Source organism: Penaeus japonicus, unplaced genomic scaffold (assembly GCF_977035675.1).
Source record: "Penaeus japonicus unplaced genomic scaffold, GWHDUDI00000001_assembly GWHDUDI00000004, whole genome shotgun sequence".
Classification (NCBI taxonomy): domain Eukaryota; kingdom Metazoa; phylum Arthropoda; class Malacostraca; order Decapoda; family Penaeidae; genus Penaeus; species Penaeus japonicus.
This window is the reverse complement of record NW_028234406.1, coordinates 31,874,103-31,894,102: the sequence shown is the minus strand read 5'-3', so window position 1 is coordinate 31,894,102 and position 20,000 is coordinate 31,874,103. Positions and strand designations below refer to the sequence as shown.

The following is a 20,000-nucleotide window of genomic DNA, read 5'->3' as shown; positions in this document are numbered from 1 at the left end:
AAGAGAATTGATTTGTTTGGTGTGTGGGGGGGGTGTGTGGGGTTGTGTGTTTTTTTTTGTTGTTGTTTTGTGTGTTTGTTTTTTTGTTTATTTTTTTTTGTTTGGGGTTTTTGGGTTGTGGGGGGGTGTGGGTTTTTTTTTTGTTGGTTTTGGTGGGGTTTTTTTGTGTGTTGGTGTTTTGTTGGTTGGTGGGGGGGTGGGGGTGTGGGGGGTGGGGGGGGGGTAGTTGGGTGTGGTGTTTTTGGGGGGGTTTGTTGGGGGGGGTTGTGGGTTTGTTGGGGGTGGGTTTTGGGGGGGGTGTGGTGGTTTGTGGGTTTTTTTGTGGGGTGGGATGTAGTTTTGTGTTTGGGTGTTTGTGTGGGTTTTGGGGGGTGTTGTGGGTGGTGGGTGGGGGTTGGGGTGGCTTGGGGTGAGGGATGGGGTGGGGTGGTGGGGGGGTGGGGGTGGTGTTGGGGTGGGGTGGGGTGGTTGTGGGGTAGGGGGGGTGGGGGTGGTGTGGTGTGTGGGGGTGGGGGTTTTTGTGTGTTTGGTGGGGGGTGTGGGGTGGTGTTGGGTGGTGGTTTTGGGTGTGGTGGGGGTTTGGTGGGGGGGTGTGGGGTGTGGTGGGTTGTGTGTGGTGTGTGTGTGGGGTTGGGTGGGTGTGTGGTGGGGTTGTGGTGTGTTGTTGGTTGTGTGGGGGTTTTGTGTGTGGTTTGGTGGGGGGTGGGTGGTGTGGTTGTGTGGGTGGGTGTGTGGTTGGTGTGGGTTTTGGGGGGGTGGTGTGGAGGGGGGGGGGGTTTTGGGGGGGTTGGGGTGTGTGGGTTGTGGGTGGGGTGGGGGGGGTTTGTTGTTGTTTGTGGTTTGTTTGTGTGTGTGGGTGGGGTGGGGTTGTGTTGTTGTGTGGTGTGGGTTGTGGGGGTTGTGGGTGTGGGTGTGGTGGTTGGGTGTTGGTGGTGTGTTGTGTTGGGTGGGTGGTTTGGGGTGGGTGTTGGGGTTGTGGTGTGTTTGAGGGGTGTGGGTTTGTGGTGTGGGGTTTTGTGGGTGGGTGGTTGTTGGGGGGTGGTGGTTGGGGGTTTGTGTTGGTCTTTTAGTTGGTTTGTGGGGGTTGGTGTGTTTGGTGTGTGGTTGTGAGTATTAGTGAATTGAGTATATGGGGTCACTACGGTCTGTTGAGTGATGACGCGTGGTAGACACTGACGAGTAGAGAGGTCTCTATATGTAATTTTATTAATTATGTATAATGTTGGTGGTGTTTTTTTGGGGTATCAGGTGTGTTGTTGGGGGGGTGGGGGGTGTGTGGGGTGGGGGGGGTTTTTGTTTTTTTGTGTTGGGGGGTTGGGTGGGGGAGTGGGGGGGGGGGGGGTTTGTTTGTTGTTTTTTTGTTTTTTTGTTTTGTATGTATGGGGGGACGGGTTGTGGGAGTGTGTGTCGAAATGGGGGTGGTGTGGTGGGGGGGGTGTGGGTGGTTTGTTGTGTGTGGTGGTTGTCGACGATTGTGTGGGGGTGGTGGTTTGTGTTGGGGCGTTGTGGGGAGGAATGTGTGGGGGGGGGGTGGGTTGGTGTGGGGGGGGGGGGTTTGAAGTTAGGTTGTTTTGTGTATGGTTTTAGTTATAGTGGGGGGATTAATATGTATATATTGAATTATATTAATTAAAAGATAGTTTTATTATTATTTGTTTAATTTATTTAATAATTTATATATTTTATATTTTTAAATTTAAATATTAGTTATTAATATATTATTTTATTTTAATTATTATATAATTAATATATTTGTATATATAAATTTATAATTTTTATATTAATATTTTATAATATTTAATTTATAAAATTTATATATATATTTTTTAAATTTAATTATTATATATATTTTTTAATTATTATTATGAATTAAAATAATAATATTATTAATTAAATAATAAATTATATATTTAATATATATTATTATATATATTTATAAAATTTTTTATATTTTTTTAATTATATTTATATTTATTATAATATTTTTTTTATTATATATCAAATAGTTAATTTTTTAATAATTATTTTAATATTATTATTATATATTATTTCTTTAATTTATATATTTTATTTAATATTATATTTATAATTTTATATATATTTATTTTTAATATTATATTATTTTTATAATATTTAATTAAATATTTTATTATTTTATATATTTTATATATTTGTTATATATAATATTTAATTTTATTAATTTTATTAAATATTGTATATATTATTAATTTTTATATTAATTTTATTTTTAATTTATTAATATTAATTTTGAATTATGATATTTATTATAATTTATATAATTAATTTAAAATATATTTTTAACAATTAATATATTTAATAATTTAATTTTTTATATATTTTTATATATTATTAAAATTTAATAATTATTAATTATTTTTTAAAATTATAAAATTATTAATATTATTATATTTTCTTTAATTTGATTTTAATAATAAATAATTTGATTAAATATATATTTTTATTTTAATATTTTATAATAATAATATTTATATTATAATATTATATTACAAAATTATTTTTTAATTTCTTATTTTAATATTATATATTATTATTTTTTTTATTTATATTGTTATATTAAATTTTATATTATATAATTTATTATAATAAATAAAATTATTATATAATTAATTTTTTTATTAATTATTATAATAATTTAAATTATTTAATTTTAATATATATATTAAATCTTTTAATTATAAATTATATTTATATTAATAATTTTTTAATAATTATAATATTTAATTTTTTAATATTTTAACTTATATATTAATTATGATAATATTATAATTATTATTTATTAATATTTAATTTTTTTTTTATTAATATATTTATAATTATTATATAAATTAATATAATATCTTTATTATTAATTAATTATTTTTAAATTTATTATTATATTATAGAATAATTAATTTATTATATATAATATTTAATAAATAATTATATATAATATATTTATTATATCTATATTTATTATATTTATTAAAAATAATTAATATTTATTATATATATTTTAATTTATTTATATATTTTTTTTAATATATTAATAATTTAATTTTTAAATTAAATAATTATATATATTAATTTTATTTTTTTTATTTTATATAATAATTATATTATTATATTTCCTTTTTAATTTTATATATACTATATTAATTATATTATTAATATTATATTTATATATATATTATAATATTTATAAACAAATAAATTATTTAATTATATATATTAATATTTAATATATCTTTATTAAATTTTTAATATAAATCTATTATATTTTATTTTAAAAAAATAGTAATTTTTTATTAATTATTTAATATTATATATATATTAATACAATTAAATTAATTAATATTACTACATATTATAATTTTATATATAATTTAATATATTTATAGGATAATAATATTTTATTTTAATTTTAAAATTATTTAATATTATAATATTTATTTTTATTTTATAATATTAATCTTTATTACATTTATTTATTTTATATTATTATTTCATATTAATAATAGTTATTTATTATTTATTATTTACTAATAATTTATCTTATTCTTAATATTAATATAATTTTTAATTTTTTTAATATATTAATTTTTTTATTATTAATATATATATTTAAAATTAATAAATATTTATATATAATATTTTATTATCAATTATAATTAAATTTTTTTTTTAATTTTATTAAATATAATTCATTATAAATAATATTTTAATTTTTATTATTAAATAAATTCTATTTATATAAATTTAATACTATATTTTATATTATATAATTTATATTATTAATAATTATATTATTATTTTTATTAATAATATAATTTATATAATATATATCTAAATATTTATTATTTAATAATTTTTAATAAATTTAATATATTTATTATTTTATATTTATAATTATTTATTTGATAATTATATATAATTATTTTTTATTTTAATTATATTATATTATTATAATATATATTATATCTATTAATATATAATATTATATAATTTATTTTTATTTAAATATAATTAATTTATTAAATTAATATTTAATACATTCTAATATAATATATTTATTATTTATATAATTTTTATTAAATGATTTTTTATATATAATAATTAATTATAATATATAAATATAAATATTTAATACTTTTTTTAATATTTAATAATTATAAATTATATATAATTTTAAATATTAATTTTTAATTTATGTTTTAAATTTTATATATATTTATAAACTATATATTCAATAATTATAATATATTATTTATTATAATATTATAAATTATGTTTTCATAATAATATATTTAATTTATCTTAGATATAATTATTATAAATTATTATATTAATTTTATAATAATTTTTTATATTATTATATATATATATTATCATAATATATATTTTTTTTTATAAATTTAATTAATTTTATACTATTTTAATTTTATAATATATATATTTATTATATTTTAATAAACTAATTATTTTTTTATTAATTTTATATTTTAATTTTTTTGTCTTAATAATTATCTATAAAATTCTATTATTTAATATGTATTTTAAAATATCATTAATTAAAATTTTATATTTTATATAATTAAATTTTATTAATTTTATATAAATAATATTTTATTTATTTATAATCATTAATATATTTATAAGAATATATTTTATATAATTTGAAAAAAAATTAATATATATTTCTATATAATTATAATTATAATATTATATTTAAAATGAATATTATATCTATTATATTATATTTTATTTATTATATTATTAAATAAAATATTTATTTTTATTCTTTTTAATAATTATTTAATTATAATAATGAATAAAATATTATTAATGAAATATTTTTTTAATCATTTATATAATAGTTTAATAATATTATACATCTTTATTATGATTTTAATTTTTATAATAATAGAATATATTATTATATTTTATATTATTATATTTTTTATAATTTGTATTTATAATTTAATATTTTTATTATTTTTCTAATATATACTTTAATTATTAATTAATTTTTAATAATATATATTAATTATTTAATAATATATTATTTCAATATTTTATTTATTTATTATATAAAAATAATTTTATATTTTATTTTAATATTTATTTATAAATTATAAAATATAATTTATTAATATTTAATTAAATTTTATTATATTAATATTAATAATATATTATCTTCTATATTTATATTTATATATAATCTATTAATTATTATTTTAAAATTATATATTTATATTTATTATAATAATTTATATTAATATTTATATGTAATATATATTTATATAAATTTTATAATATATTATATTATAAAAATTGTTTAATATTAATTAAATTTTATTATTAAATAATATAATAATAAAATTTATATATATTTTATCTAATTTTTTTTTTCTCTTATTTATATTTTTTTTTTATTTAATAATATAATATATATTATTTTATATTATATATTTATTTATATATATACTTTAATTTTATATATATTATTTATTGAATATTTAAATGTTAAAATAATTATAAAATTGTAATTTATTTTTAATTAATATTTAATTCTATAATTATTTTTTTATTTTAGATATTTTTTAATTATAAATTAATATTATTATTAATATTATATATTTATTTATTATCCTTAATAAATTTTAAATATTTACTTTATTATATTTTAATCTATAATTTAATTAAATTTTTATTATATTATTAATTATTTATTTATTTATTATTCTATATTTAAATTATATATTTTTATATATATTCAATTAAATATTATATTATAATATATTATTTATATATAGGAATATATATATATATATAGGAATATATATATATACATGTATACATGTATATATGTGTGATTATATGTATATATATATATTGATATTGATGTAAGTGAAATGTGTGTAAAATATTTATGAACGTTTGACTGCGGAATTATACACATACATAATTTTTAATCATGCTTGTTAATCATTTTTCTTTTAGCTTGTCATGGAATGGAATTCTTGTGTGCCAGCTATGGTCGACCTCAGTGCCTCTCCGAGTCTCGTGTGTGCGACGGTCGTCGTGACTGCGACGATGGCAGCGATGAACACCTGTGTGGCCGGTTGATCCCTGACCCCGGAAACTTCAATGTTGGTGTTTTTTTGTTGTTGTTTTTTCTTCCTCCTAAGTAGCCTCTTAGTGTGTCAAATATTTAGTTCGCAATGGTTAGCGTCGTCGTCTGTGTACCACGTTTGGCTGATTTATATAGTAAAACTCAAACGCCACGTTTTGTTTTGGAGCGGAGTTGAATGGAATGAGGAATATTTGCTGGCCATATCCTCTCCCTCTTTGTCATGGGAGAACGTACCAATTATTCGGAAAGTCGATTAGTCAGATATTTTTGTATACCATTATGTGTGTGTTATTTTTTTCATAATGCTCGCCTTCTAATGTATACATGCTGTGGTATTCACCTTCGGGGCTGCGACAGCATACTTGTGGATAGTTCTGAAATATCCGGTGTTATTTGATACATCGGTTTTCACGAAAACCTTTGATATTTCTGCTGTCTATTACGTAATAAAATGCCATAATCAATATAGCCATACATTCGCGTTCCTAAATTGGCTACTATCATTCTTTAGTGGAAAAGGCCAGCTTGAGGATAATTCTTAGTAAGTTGTATTGTCTTGTCGAAATCATAATGGCAGAATGCTGTGATCTTAGAAATATTCTTCAAAGCGATGGTTAAGTATCATTCGTCTTAATTTCTGATGTCTATGATAACGATCTCTTCCGTTTCGGTGATCTTTTCTTTACATTATACCGAGACCATTCACGGGCGGAGAATAAGATTTCTTTAGGCAGTAATGCACAATCGTTCACAAACCAAACTCGATTTTGTATAATTTTCTTATTTTAATTTCTTTGAATTTGTTTTAGCTATTTTTTTTTTTTTTTTTTGCACGTGAAATTTATATATTTGAACAAAATGTAAAAACAATTAAAAAAAAAACTAGTTTTACCCATGCATATATTTCCCTTCGTATGTATTTGTGGCTGATGATATGAATATACACAGGAGAGAGAGACCAACTTCTCTAGAACGAATCTGTAAACTTCAACATATAATATGGAACTGAATTTCTTATTGCTAGCCCTTATTGTAGTTTCATATCTAATATCAAAAATGCTACAGCAAAGGCGCCTTCGGAAATGTTGAAAGGAAACGAGAAAATGGTTATATGAACAGCATAATACAGGTTATATTTACTGCTTCATATTTCATATTTGCATCGAAATTATAGAATTTAAGTAAAATAGTCGGTGCAGTTTGGTATCATTGTAACTGTTCTTAATCTTGCATACAGCAAAGCTGAAGCCCTGTGATACACAAAATTATATAAAACAAATGTTTTTGGTTATAATTAATGAATATCAGATAACTTGACAAGTAAGAGAAAGTTCTTATTCTACAGGAGTACGAGCCCATTCGTCGCAAAGGATTTATCCAAATGAAGAGAGAGGGCAAATGGCGCAACGTATGTTTTGAAAAATTTACAAGCGGCGGATACAGAATACTTATAGTAATGCTCAAGGACCTTTGTAAAGATATAGCTGGGGAAAAGAGGTACGTTTAATAATAATTAACATTTTTTACATAAAATAAGAATGTTTACACAGTTGCAAAGAAGAGAATAACGCGGTCCTCCCAAAAAAATCGTTTTCTGTGAAAAAACAAAATAATATATAGGGATAACTCTAACATTATAATAGTCTCGTCCTTGTTTATAAACCCATCAAAGCTGTTTTGTATTTAAGTGTGTCCGAACTTTTACTTCAAAATAATTTTAGGAATTTCTTTTGGTACAAGGACATTTATTTGATTGATAAAAGATATTTCAAAATACCTTTTTAAACCTATCAATGTATGTGTACTGTATATATACATATAGATGTATATGAATATATACATATAGATGTATATGAATATATACATATAGATGTACATGAATATATACATATAGATGTATATGAATATATACATATAGATGTATATGAATATATACATATGTATGTATATGAATATATACATATGTATGTATATGAATATATACATATATATGTATATGAATATATACATATATATGTATATGAATATATACATATATATGTATATGAATATATACATATATATGTATATGAATATATACATATATATGTATATGTATTATACATATATATGTATATGTATATTACATTATAGAGTGGTGTGTGTTTGTGTGTGGGTTTGTGGGTGTGTGAGTGGTGTGGTGTGTGTGGATGTTGGGTTGGGTGTGGATGTGTGGGTTGTGGTTGTTGTGGTGTGTGTATGGGTGTGTGTTTGTGAGGTGTTGTGTGTTGTGTGTGTGTGTGGGTGGTGTGTGTGTGGGGTGGGTGTGGTTGTGGTGGGTGTGGTGGGTGTTGGGTGGGGGTGGGTGTTGTGTGGGTGTGTTGGGGTGTTGGGGGTGTGTTTGTGTGTGTGTATGTGTGTGGGTGTGTGTGGGTGTGTGTTGGTGTGTGGTGTGTGGTGGTTTTGTGTTGGGTGTGTGTTGTTTGGGTGTGGGTGTGGGTGTGTGGGTGTTGTGGTGTGTGGGTGGGTGGGTGTGGGTGTGGGGTGTGGGTGTGTGGGGGTGTGTGTGGGTTGTGTGGGGGTGTGTGTGTGTGTGTGGGGGTGTGTGTGTGTGTGTGTGTGTGGTTGTGGGTGTGTGTGTGTTGTCTGTGTGTGTGTGTTGTGTTTTTGTGTGTGTGTGGTATGTGTGTTGTGGGTGTGTGTTGTGTGTGTGTTGTGTGTGTGGGTGTGTGTGTTGTGTGTTTGGTGTGTGTTTGGTGGGGGTGTGTGTTTGTGGTGTGTTGGTGTGTGTGTGTGGGTTTGGGTGTGTGTGGGTGTGTGTGTGTGTGGTGGGTGTGTGTGTGTGTGTGTGTGTGTGTTTGTGTGGGTGTTGGGTGTGTGTGTGGTGTGTGTGTTGTGTGTGTTTGGTGTGTGTGTGTGTGTTTGGTGTGGGTGTGTGTTTGGTGTGTGTGTGTGTGTNTTGGTGTGGGTGTGGGTGTGTGTTGTGGGTGTGTGTGGTTTGGTGTGTGTGTGTTTTTTGTGTGTGTGTGGGTGTGTGGGGGTGTGTGTGGTGTGTGAGTGTTTTTTGTGTGTTTGTGGTTTGTGGTGGTTGGTGTGTGTGTGTGTGTGTATGTGTGTGTGTGTGTGTGTGTGTTTGTGTGTGGGGGGGTGTGTGTGTGTTTTGTTGTGGTTTGTTTGTGTGTTGGGTGTGTGTGTGTGTGTGTGGTGTGTTTGGGTGGTGTGTGTGTGGTTTGTGTTGTGTGTGTGTGTGTTGTGGGTGTGGTGTGTGTGTGTGTATGTGTGAGTTTGGTTGTGTGGTGTGGTGATGTGTGTGTGTGTGTGTGTGGGTTTGGGTGTGTGTGTTGTGTGTTGGTGTGTGTGTGTTGGGGTGTGTGTGTGTGTGTGGGTGTGTGTGTGTTGTGTGTTGGGTGTGTGGGTGTGTGTGAGGTGTGTGTTTGTGGTGGGTGTTTGGTGTGTGTGTGTTTTGGTGTGTGTGTGTGTGTGTGTGTGTGTGTTTGGGTGTGTGTGTGGGTGTGTGTGTGTGTTTGGGGAGTGTGTGTGTTGGGGTGTTGTGTTGTTGTGTGGTTGGTTGTGTGGGTTGGTGTTTGTGTGTGTGTGTGTGTGTTTTTTGGGGGTGTGTGGGTGTGTGTGTGTGTGGGTGTTGGGTGTGTGTGGTGTGTGATTTGTGTGTAGGGTGTGTGTGTGGGTGTGTGTGTGGGTGTGTGTGTGTGTGTGGGTGGTTGTGTGTGTTGGGGTGTTTGTGTGTGTGTTTGGGGGGTGTTTGTGTGTTTGTGTGAGTGTGTGTTTGTGGGTGGGTGTGGGTGTGAAAAATGTGTGTGTTGGTATATGGTGTGTGTGGGTGTGTTTGTTTTGTGGTGTGGGGTGTGTTGGAGAGTGTGGTTGTGTGTTTGGGTGTGTGTGGTGTAGTGGTGTGTGTGGTGTGTGTGTGTGTTTTTTTTTGTGTGGGTTTGGGGGGTGTGTGTGTTGTGTGTGGTGTGTGTTGGGTGGTGGGGCGGTGTGTTGTGTGTGTGTATGTTGTGTGTTGTGTGTGGGTGGTGTTTGTGTTTGTTTGGGTGTGTGGTTGTGTGGGTGGGTGTGTGTGGGTGTGTTTGTGTGTGGTGGGTTGGGTGGTGTGTGTGTGTGTGTGTGGTGTGGGTGGGGTGTGTGGGTGGTGTGTGTGTGTGGTTGTGTGGGTGTGGGGTGTGTATGGGTGGTGTGGGGTATGTGTGTGTGTGTATGTGGTGTTTTGTGTGTTGTGTGTGTAGTTGGGGTGTATATAATATAGTTATATATATATAATATACAGATACTATTTATATATAATATACTATATTATCTATATAATATACTATACTATAAATATAATATATCATATATATTATTTTATATACTATATTTACTAGATATATACTACATATACATATATATATAATATACATAAATAATATATCTATATTATATACATATACATATATATATACTATACTCTATCGATTTATTATAATATATAAAAATAACTATACACACTAAACAATTAATACAAAATCTACTATATATCATATTATATACATAATTATCTTCTCACCTAATATCTACATATATATATACCTTTATATCAATATATATATACATATACATATTATAAAAACATCTATAATAAAACTTATACATATACATCTACAAATATAAACTAATATACAAAATATCTACAATACATTATATATATATATATATAACAAACCCCAAAACTATATATACATATATAGAGTATACATATATCTTACATATCTATATATTGTATTACATTCTACTATTAATACCTAACAGTCAACATATAATATAATATACATATACATTTATATTAATACATTATACATATATATTATATATATGAACTATATAATATATATATTACATATACTATACAATCTACATATATATGTATATATACAGATATCAAGAATACTATGTATATATACATATACATTATTATAGATGTATATATACAGATACACTCACTATATATAGATGTATATATACATATACATCTACTATAGGATGTTATGATATATATTACATCTATATAGATGTATATGTATATAAACATATACGTCTATATAGATGTATATGTATATAAACATATACGTCTATATAGATGTATATGTATTACTCTTACATATACGTCTTATCATAGATGTATATGTATTATACTACATGTACATCTATATAGATGTATATGTATATAAACATGTACATCTATATAGATGTATATGTATATAAACATGTACATCTATATAGATGTATATGTATATAAACATGTACATCTATATAGATGTATATGTATATAAACATGTACATCTATATAGATGTATATGTATATAAACATGTACATCTATATAGATGTATATGTATATAAACATGTACATCTATATAGATGTTTATGTTCTATATACCAACATGTCTCATCTATATAGATGTATATGTCAATATAAACATGTACAATCCTAATATAGATGTATAGTGTATATTAAACATGCTACATCTAATATAGATGTATATGCTATTATAAACATGTATATGCGTAATATAAAAACATGTATATGTTATATACAACATGATTCTCTTGTATATAAACATGTATATGTATATAAACATGTATATGTATATAAACATGTATATGTATATAAACATGTATATGTATATAAACATGTATATGTATATAAACATGTATATGTATATAAACATGTATATGTATATAAACATGTATATGTATATAAACATGTATATGTATACAAACATGTATATGTATATAAACATGTATATGTATACAAACATGTATATGTATATAAACATGTATATGTATACAAACATGTATATGTATATAAACATGTATATGTATCCACTAAGACTCCTGTAGTTATGTATATAAAACAAGTATAAGTATTCAAATTCATGTATACGGGAGATAAGCCCAGTATATGTATACATGTAATGTAAACATGTATATGTATACAGTAATACGTAAACATAGTATATGTAAAAACCTTGTATATGTATACATGTATATGTATATATACACCTATGTGTGTATATACGTTTGTATATACATAAGTGTTTGTATATATACACATTTATTCAGTTTTTTTTAGTCAGATATAAATCTATTTGATTTTTCACCCTCTTACTCTTTCAAACAGATGCGGGCGTGAAACTGTCCTTCTCAAAAATATAGAGTCTTCGTATATAAATAGAAATCAAAATTTTGATTCGTCTATCTTCGTGAAATCATGAGACATTTGCTGGAGACCCATGCTGTGATTTAGCACTGCCAAGTGGAGCCCATACTCCCTAGTGGGTTACTTGGAGTGGCGTGGGGCGAGCCTTGCCCGCAGGCACATCAGGAATCGACGACGTGACGCTTCCTGACGGAGAAGGTACGGCAAAAACGGTATTTGTTTAGTATGCTCGAGATGGGTTATCGAGGTATGGTGTCAATTTAGATTAATCGACCATTATGAATTTGTTGGATATCTTTTGTTTCTCCTCACTGACTGACCACGCACTCGGTCGGCGAATAACTAACTGACAAGAGACTAAATACAGCACCTACTCTACCATAAGAGTTGTTGCCCTTCATGCTTGCGAATGTATTTACGTTATTATAGACTTGTCAGCAGTATTTTGGAGAAAGATATAACTCGAATGTGTTTGATAACGCCGACGATCATCATTGCCTTGACTTTGCACATTTACTTATGACTTTTCGGTACAAATTCATTTTATTGCAGAATAGCAAACCCTTCCAAGTATTCACTGACATGTTTGTATATTCTGTATGAGCATCATTGTAATGAGTTGTTGTTTTTTTGTATGTTTTCCTTTTAGCGTTGGAGGCCCCTTCGAGCGCAAACATCTCCCCGCGCACAGCACCCCTGCAACCGAACCCCACAGCCCCGCAACAGCAGGACGCGGGCCAAGAGGAGGACGCTCACTGGGAGCAAATGTCCCAAAGGCTCCTCCAGCAGGAGAAAGAGCAGGGTCAGATGGACTCGCGGATAGTAGGCGGTGACTCCGCTAACAGGAAGGAATGGCCCTTCATCGTTTCTATGAACTATAGAGGGGAACATTTTTGCGGTGGGAGCATCATCACCGCAGAGTGGGTACTTACAGCTGCCCATTGCTTATTCTCGTACGTATTTCAATGGTGTCTGTATATCAAGTGTCTAGAATGTCTTTGGAATATATATATATTTTTTTTATCGGATTTATGACTAGCTTTAAATAACTAGATCGTTCCAACTATTTTCTTTTAGTAATTGAAAGTGTGATCGTGATAATCAAACTCCGCTTAAGAAAGCGCCGGCTGTAACTCATCTTAGATGCGAAAGATATCACTGAGTTTCAACCTTTCGTATTCCATAACACGCCTGTTTCAAAATCGAAAGAACAGATCTATAAAGAGCCTCTGTAAATTGAAGTTTTCTGCAAAGATGAATGTTTTATCATTCTCATCTTGAAGATGTTTATAGTCTAGTAATAGGTTCATACAGCAAGATTAGTTGATAGCTAATGGTGTAAATCCGGCGTAAGGTGCTACCTAATGGAGTGAGTATTCATAAATTCTAACCATTTCCTCGTTATCTATTTGTTTGGCCGCTCTTGTTAAAAAGGGTAAATTATTGATAATGCTTTCATATTGATTGATATTGAATGAAAATAAATGCTATTTCGAACTGCACTCACCAGTGAGAACATTCCAGAATTAAAGGCAGTTTGCACAAGATAGTGATCGAGGTTCAAGCTGGCATGTTAAGACGATTGTCGTGGTCGCCCTACGAACAAACGTCAACAGTGTCCCATGCCTTGTTCCATCCCGAGTACAACCAGTATTCCTCGGACAACGACATCATGTTGATCAAGCTAACGACACCATTCCACTTAAACAGGTGACTAGTTTCCACATCCAAAGGCACACTGTAAAATGTGTGGTCATGATTTGGAGGTGTTGCAAAAAGTCATTGCTATGTCGGGAATCGTATCGCATTGCTAGTTATGTCAAGGGAGTGACTGACAATATATTCTTCATGATCCCATTCATAGACATCTCTTCGTTTTATATCAATATTACATTTGAGGTATTACAGAACCATGGTTGCAGCAGTCAAACGTGTGCATGTGTTTTAGATTTATTTATGAATATAAATAGGCGAAAACATATGAGTCCTGGTACAAGTATGCACTCGCACTCGCGCGCACCTTTCGGAGCCCCATCCAATTTGTCTTGACAATAATTATTTTACAGATGAGACCTACGAAGGAATCTTGTAAAAGCAGTCGTGTAATTAGCATCCAATATTTCAACAAATAGATAAATCGACATTCTAGCTTATTTTCATGCATAAAAACACATGCATAAAAATGGCCGAGTTGTGCATCTTAGTGTAACAGTTAGTACATTAGTACATAGATGTTTCCACCAAACCCTCCCTTCTCGTGAAGGCGTTCGTGGACTAGTCGGCTTTTTAAAGTGGCCGATGCGAGTCGACTTCTCTTTTTCTTAGTAAAATGATGAAACTTGAGAGAATGGTATGATGTGTAATGCGCTACATAATTAGACTCATTTCATTCCATCGTTACTGTGTATTTCAATAATGATGTTATAATGATAATGATATTCACTAGACTTAGCCCCTTTACAGGCAGGCAGTAGATTTTATGCTAATTTGCCAGAACTTTAGCATATTTGGTATTTAGCAATGTGTCTACCATTTTTATTTAATCTAGGGTTTTTAATTAATACGTTTTTCTGTCTTTATTAATTACTCGTACAAATATGATTTCGATTTTATTTCTCCCCAAGGTTTCATTTTTTGTTACTGTATACATTATCCAATTTTGATGGATAATGTTTGTAGGAGTTGGACGAAAAAAGGTTTATGGAATGCATGTCATATGAAACCATTTTTTTTGTTTGTTTGTTTCTAAAGAAAAGGAATTTCAATAATAAATTTGTGTGAAATTGTATATTTATGAGCCGAAAAAGTCCTTTGAGGGACGGCTCTTGAGTGAACGGAGCCGCATGGGCTGGCTCCCTTGAAAGAGCCACACTTCGTCACTAGTCCTTCCTCATTAGAAGAATGGCTTCAAACGCAGAATAAGACAATAGCAACTATGCCAAGTCAGTCTTTGCATACGTGTTTCTTTTCATGCGCGTGTTACATAATGTTTGATACAACTTTTTTCAGTATGAATTAGAATTATGATTCTAATCAGACAAACAATGTGATGTGAAAATTGCAACATTCGTTCATTCTAATTCTTTATTTGGGTAGGGTTGAAATTCATGTCGCTTTCATAATTCCCAGATGGGTGCAAACTGTTGATTTAGCACAAAGTGGAGAGGTTTCGCAAAGAATGTGCAGTGTAGCAGGTTGGGGTGTTACTATGGAGAATGGTAACTTGCGTAAGTAAATCGATACTCATTTTCGCTTATAAATACATCTGCTTATAAATAGTTTGTAGACAATAAATCAAATGGTGATTAAATAATAAAATGCAATGATTTTTTTTTTATTTCAGCAAACGAATTGCAGACAGTGGATGTTCCCTTACATGACAAGTGCCCAAAAAGTTACAGGGTGCCTGACTCGAATTTCTTGTGCGCTGGGTACCAACAAGGGGGAATGGATTCATGCCAGGGAGACTCCGGAGGGCCAATGATGTGTAAAAGGTATTTCTTACGAATTGTAAATTCGAGAATATATTTATTTAAAGAACTTGGGGGTGATATTTTATTCTTTGGTTTCCACTCCTAGTTTAGTGAAATCATTCTTTGTAGAAATACATAACTGCATCTTTGTAATACTACTTCATGTGCTCTTGTCAGTAAAAACAAGGCCTGGGAATTATATGGTGTGGTATCGTTCGGTATCGGCTGTGCAAGGAGGGGTTATCCGGGTGCTTATACCAAAGTACCTACTTACTACAACTGGATCATGAGATCGATGAGTAAGTACATATACTTTGGGATTAATCTGATTTTATAAAGGGGGGGGGAGTAATATACTCACTTTTACCATTTTAAAAATTCCATACAAAGTACATGCAATGTGATTGACAGGCAGTGTACATAGTTGTTCTTCGACATGATGGGAGTGAATTGGAAATTTGTAATTTGATATATATAGTCCAGATAAGAAAAATATAGGCTGTCAAAATCCCGGTAAATATCGACGGGTAAAATCACGGTTGCTTCCACAGGCGGCACATCACATATGGTTGCAGCCCGAAAAACGTGTAAAAACAAGTGCTGGCGTAAAATTGGATCGTGTCTCCACTCATCTCGCTGTAGGGAACGGGTGGGTGAAACAAGGATGAACATTGCATTATTGCAGTCGTGAACAATATCAGTGCTTGAAGGGAACAAACAGATTGTGAGTATGGCTATTAACCTAATGTATCGCATTCCTTGCTTAGAATGATTGCTGGGATGTGCAGAAGAGGTGCAATAGAGGTCTGAATATCAGCACTGCAGACCTTCAGTTTCACAGATCGTCATCTTTGCCTTTGTCACCTCCAGTAAAAATACAGTTTACAAAACGTGGGTGTTCGTATTTTCACACAATGTTTTTTATTTCAGCTCTCCATATTGAATGGCAAGAAGTAATCCTCATGACTTTCTTCCAGCATGTCCAGAAGGCATGGCGTCGTGTGTTACCTCCGACGAATGCTACTTTCCAAACCAAAGGTGTGATCGAGAGATAGACTGCAATGATTTGTCTGATGAAATGAACTGCACCTGTCTCATGCACACTGCAACTGAGTACCTATGTGATGGGTACCCCGATTGCCCAGATTTCTCAGATGAGCTCAAGTGTGCAGCTCAAGACAAAGGTCAGATTTGTGATAGAAAAAATCTACAATTTACGATTCTTAATTGTATCAATAGCTTGTAAAGTTGACTCCTGTCAAATTGGCAACTTGAAATCCCATCCTCCCAATCAAAGAAGTACAGGAATGTGGTGCACGCCAGCAGGGACATGTGTGAATAAAGATAAGCTGTGTGACGGGATACAAGACTGTGAAGATAATTCAGATGAGCATCTGTGCATGCGCCTTGTCTCCGACCCTCATGATTCTAGTGTAAGCACATCCAATGAAAGGTAAAAATTATTGTAATGTTGCAGTATATAAGATTCGATCACTATTCGGCATCGAGACTGTTAAAATAACAAAACTGTTCTGGTCTCTCCCATCTGCCTCCTGTACATTATCTAGGATGTATAGGGAGCCATTTCTGTATAAAGTGCATCGTCAGCACTTTAGAAGGGCTGTGTACTGATGTCCCACTCATGGAAAGCCTTCCTAGCATAATGGTTCTTACAACCATTATGCTAGGACTATGACTTATGACTACGAGGCGAGATCAAACAGACCCACTCCACATCCTGGTACCTTTCCCAATCCCTACTGTGCCAGGATTTACAGGTATTGATTGGCTAAATAAAATTATATCACCATTGATCTGGCAAAATGCGTTCTTCAGGTTTCTCTTGATGAAAACGGTAGGCCGATGACTGAGTTTTTTCTATGCACTTTGGTCATCCATGGGACTCGCTCTCATATGTTCAATCTGCTCGTGACCCTTGTCTTTAAAGAGTTAATCAACAATCTGATTCTTGTGTATTGAATTGTATCAACATACAGTGCGCCTTCAATCAAGTACAGATTCACTAACATATATATATATATAATATATAATATATATATATATATATATATAATATATGATGAAATATATAGTTAGTAAAATATATCTATATAAATAAAAATAAATAAATATAATATATGAATAATATATAATGTATATATATAATAAATAAAAGATATATTAATATCATATATAATATATATTATATAATATATATCTATAAAAATAAAAATATATAAATATAATATATATATACAATAATTATATATATATAAAATAATATGTATATATAATAAGTAATATAAAAGAATTATTAATATATAAGAATAAGAACAATTTTAAATATATTAATAGAATATATAAGTAATAAAAATATATTCTAATATAAAAATAATGTAATATATAAATATATATATATATATATGTAAATAAATAAATATGTTTAAAAATATATACTAATGTAAGATATATAATAAGGAAATATGATAATCTATGTAAATAAATATATAGTAATAAAAAAATATTTGAATTAAAAAAATATATATATGTTTATAAATATACTATGATTAATATAATTATAAATAAAAATATAAAAAATAAAATATATAAAATTGAGAAGATATAATATATGAAAAATAACAATAAATGTAAATATAAAAATCACAAGTAAAATAAATATAAAGAATTAAACATAATTAATAAATAAATATTAAAATAAAAATAGAAATATATATATATTATATATATCTATATGTACTATAATAAAAATTAATATATAAAATGTACTATATATATAAAGTAGTAATTTTTTATATAGAAAAAATTGAATATATTCAATAAATACAAAAATAAGAATTAATATATAAGTTAAATATATATATATTAATATCTAATATATTAATATATATATAAAGCAAAAAAATATATGAGATAATATAAATCTATTAATATATATAACGTTAAAAAAAATATAGTAATAAATAAGTATATGTAATAAAAAAATCAGGTTAAAATAAAAATAAGTTTAAAATATATATAAGTGCAAAATATATCTGTAAAAAAAATATATGGGAATAAATTATATGATTAAAATAAATGATAATAAGTACATATATATAAATGAATAATATAAAATATATTATAAATATATAAAAATGTAAATATATATATATGTAATATAAATGATATATCAAAATATATATTGTAATATATATATAAAAATAAATAAAACAGTTAATAAAATATAATAAATGAAATAAACATAAATTTAATATAAAATAGTAAATAAATATAATATATAATGTAAAAAATATAAAATATATGTACAAATATATAGGTAATATATATAATTTAATAAATAATATAATATAATAATATATGTAATAAATATATATGTAATAGATATAAATACTAAAAAATATAGAAATAAATATAATATAATAATATATATAATACTAAAAATAAATAGAACAAATATATAAAATAAATAAATATAAATAATATATAACTAAAGAAAAAAAAATATATATATTTAAATATAGTATATAAAAAAAAAAAATATATATACATATAAATATAATAAATATAAGCTATATAGAATATATAAAATAAAATAATATATAAATAATATAAAATTATATATATAAACATAAAAAGATATACATAATAAAAATAAAGATAAAATATATATATATAATAAATATATAAAAATTATATAAAAGAATAAAAATATGATAAATATATAAATAAATATATAAAATTAACTAATAAAAATATATTAAAATATATAAATATAAATAAAAATATATCAATTATAATATAAATATATAGATATATATATATAATATCTGATAAATCATTATAAATAAATCTTAAATATTTATATAAATAAATCTATCTTATATAAACTATTTTAAATATAATAAAATATAAAAAATTCAATATATATAAAAATATACGATAAAAATATATAAATATTAAAAATATATTATATAAATATAAAAAAATAACAAAAACAAATAATAAAAATATATAATATACGATATATAATTATAAGAGTAAATATAAATAACATATATAATAAAAAATAAACAATTAACAAATATAAATATAGATAATGAAGATATATATATATAAGTTACATATATAAATAAAGAAAAAAAAAATAATAACAATAAG

The 20,000-nt window shown here is 27.9% G+C and overlaps 3 protein-coding genes across 3 annotated transcripts in view; all 3 read left to right on the top strand.

Moving 5' to 3' along the window:
• The window catches only part of LOC147471998 (uncharacterized), a 30,954-nt gene extending 18,408 nt beyond the window's left edge, over positions 1 to 12,546 (top strand). The window contains exons 3-5 of the mRNA XM_086536451.1: positions 6,022 to 6,170; positions 7,500 to 7,651; positions 12,310 to 12,546. Coding sequence (XP_086392577.1) covers positions 6,022 to 6,170; positions 7,500 to 7,651; positions 12,310 to 12,403 — 395 coding nt within the window. The 3' untranslated portion in view covers positions 12,404 to 12,546. The remainder of the gene's footprint in view (positions 1 to 6,021; positions 6,171 to 7,499; positions 7,652 to 12,309) is intronic.
• A 268-nt stretch (positions 12,547 to 12,814) lies between these two features.
• On the top strand, positions 12,815 to 17,067 carry LOC122247310 (plasma kallikrein-like). The gene is made up of 9 exons (XM_086535820.1): positions 12,815 to 12,818; positions 12,998 to 13,301; positions 13,873 to 14,058; positions 15,478 to 15,575; positions 15,692 to 15,842; positions 15,999 to 16,120; positions 16,373 to 16,470; positions 16,589 to 16,712; positions 16,799 to 17,067. The coding sequence occupies exons 1-9, from the start codon at positions 12,815 to 12,817 to the stop codon at positions 17,065 to 17,067; spliced, it is 1,356 nt and encodes a 451-aa protein (XP_086391946.1).
• Positions 17,068 to 17,124: 57 nt separating this feature from the next.
• The window catches only part of LOC122244961 (uncharacterized), a 70,838-nt gene continuing 67,962 nt past the window's right edge, over positions 17,125 to 20,000 (top strand). The window contains exon 1 of the mRNA XM_086536450.1: positions 17,125 to 17,254. Coding sequence (XP_086392576.1) covers positions 17,129 to 17,254 — 126 coding nt within the window. The 5' untranslated portion in view covers positions 17,125 to 17,128. The remainder of the gene's footprint in view (positions 17,255 to 20,000) is intronic.

Bases quoted from the DNA above. Each gene is read 5' to 3' on its own strand.
- LOC122247310 (XM_086535820.1), top strand. The intron at 13,302-13,872 runs GTACGTATTTCA...AGAACATTCCAG, and splicing joins GCTGCCCATTGCTTATTCTC to AATTAAAGGCAGTTTGCACA. The intron at 15,843-15,998 runs GTATTTCTTACG...TGCTCTTGTCAG, and splicing joins GGGCCAATGATGTGTAAAAG to TAAAAACAAGGCCTGGGAAT.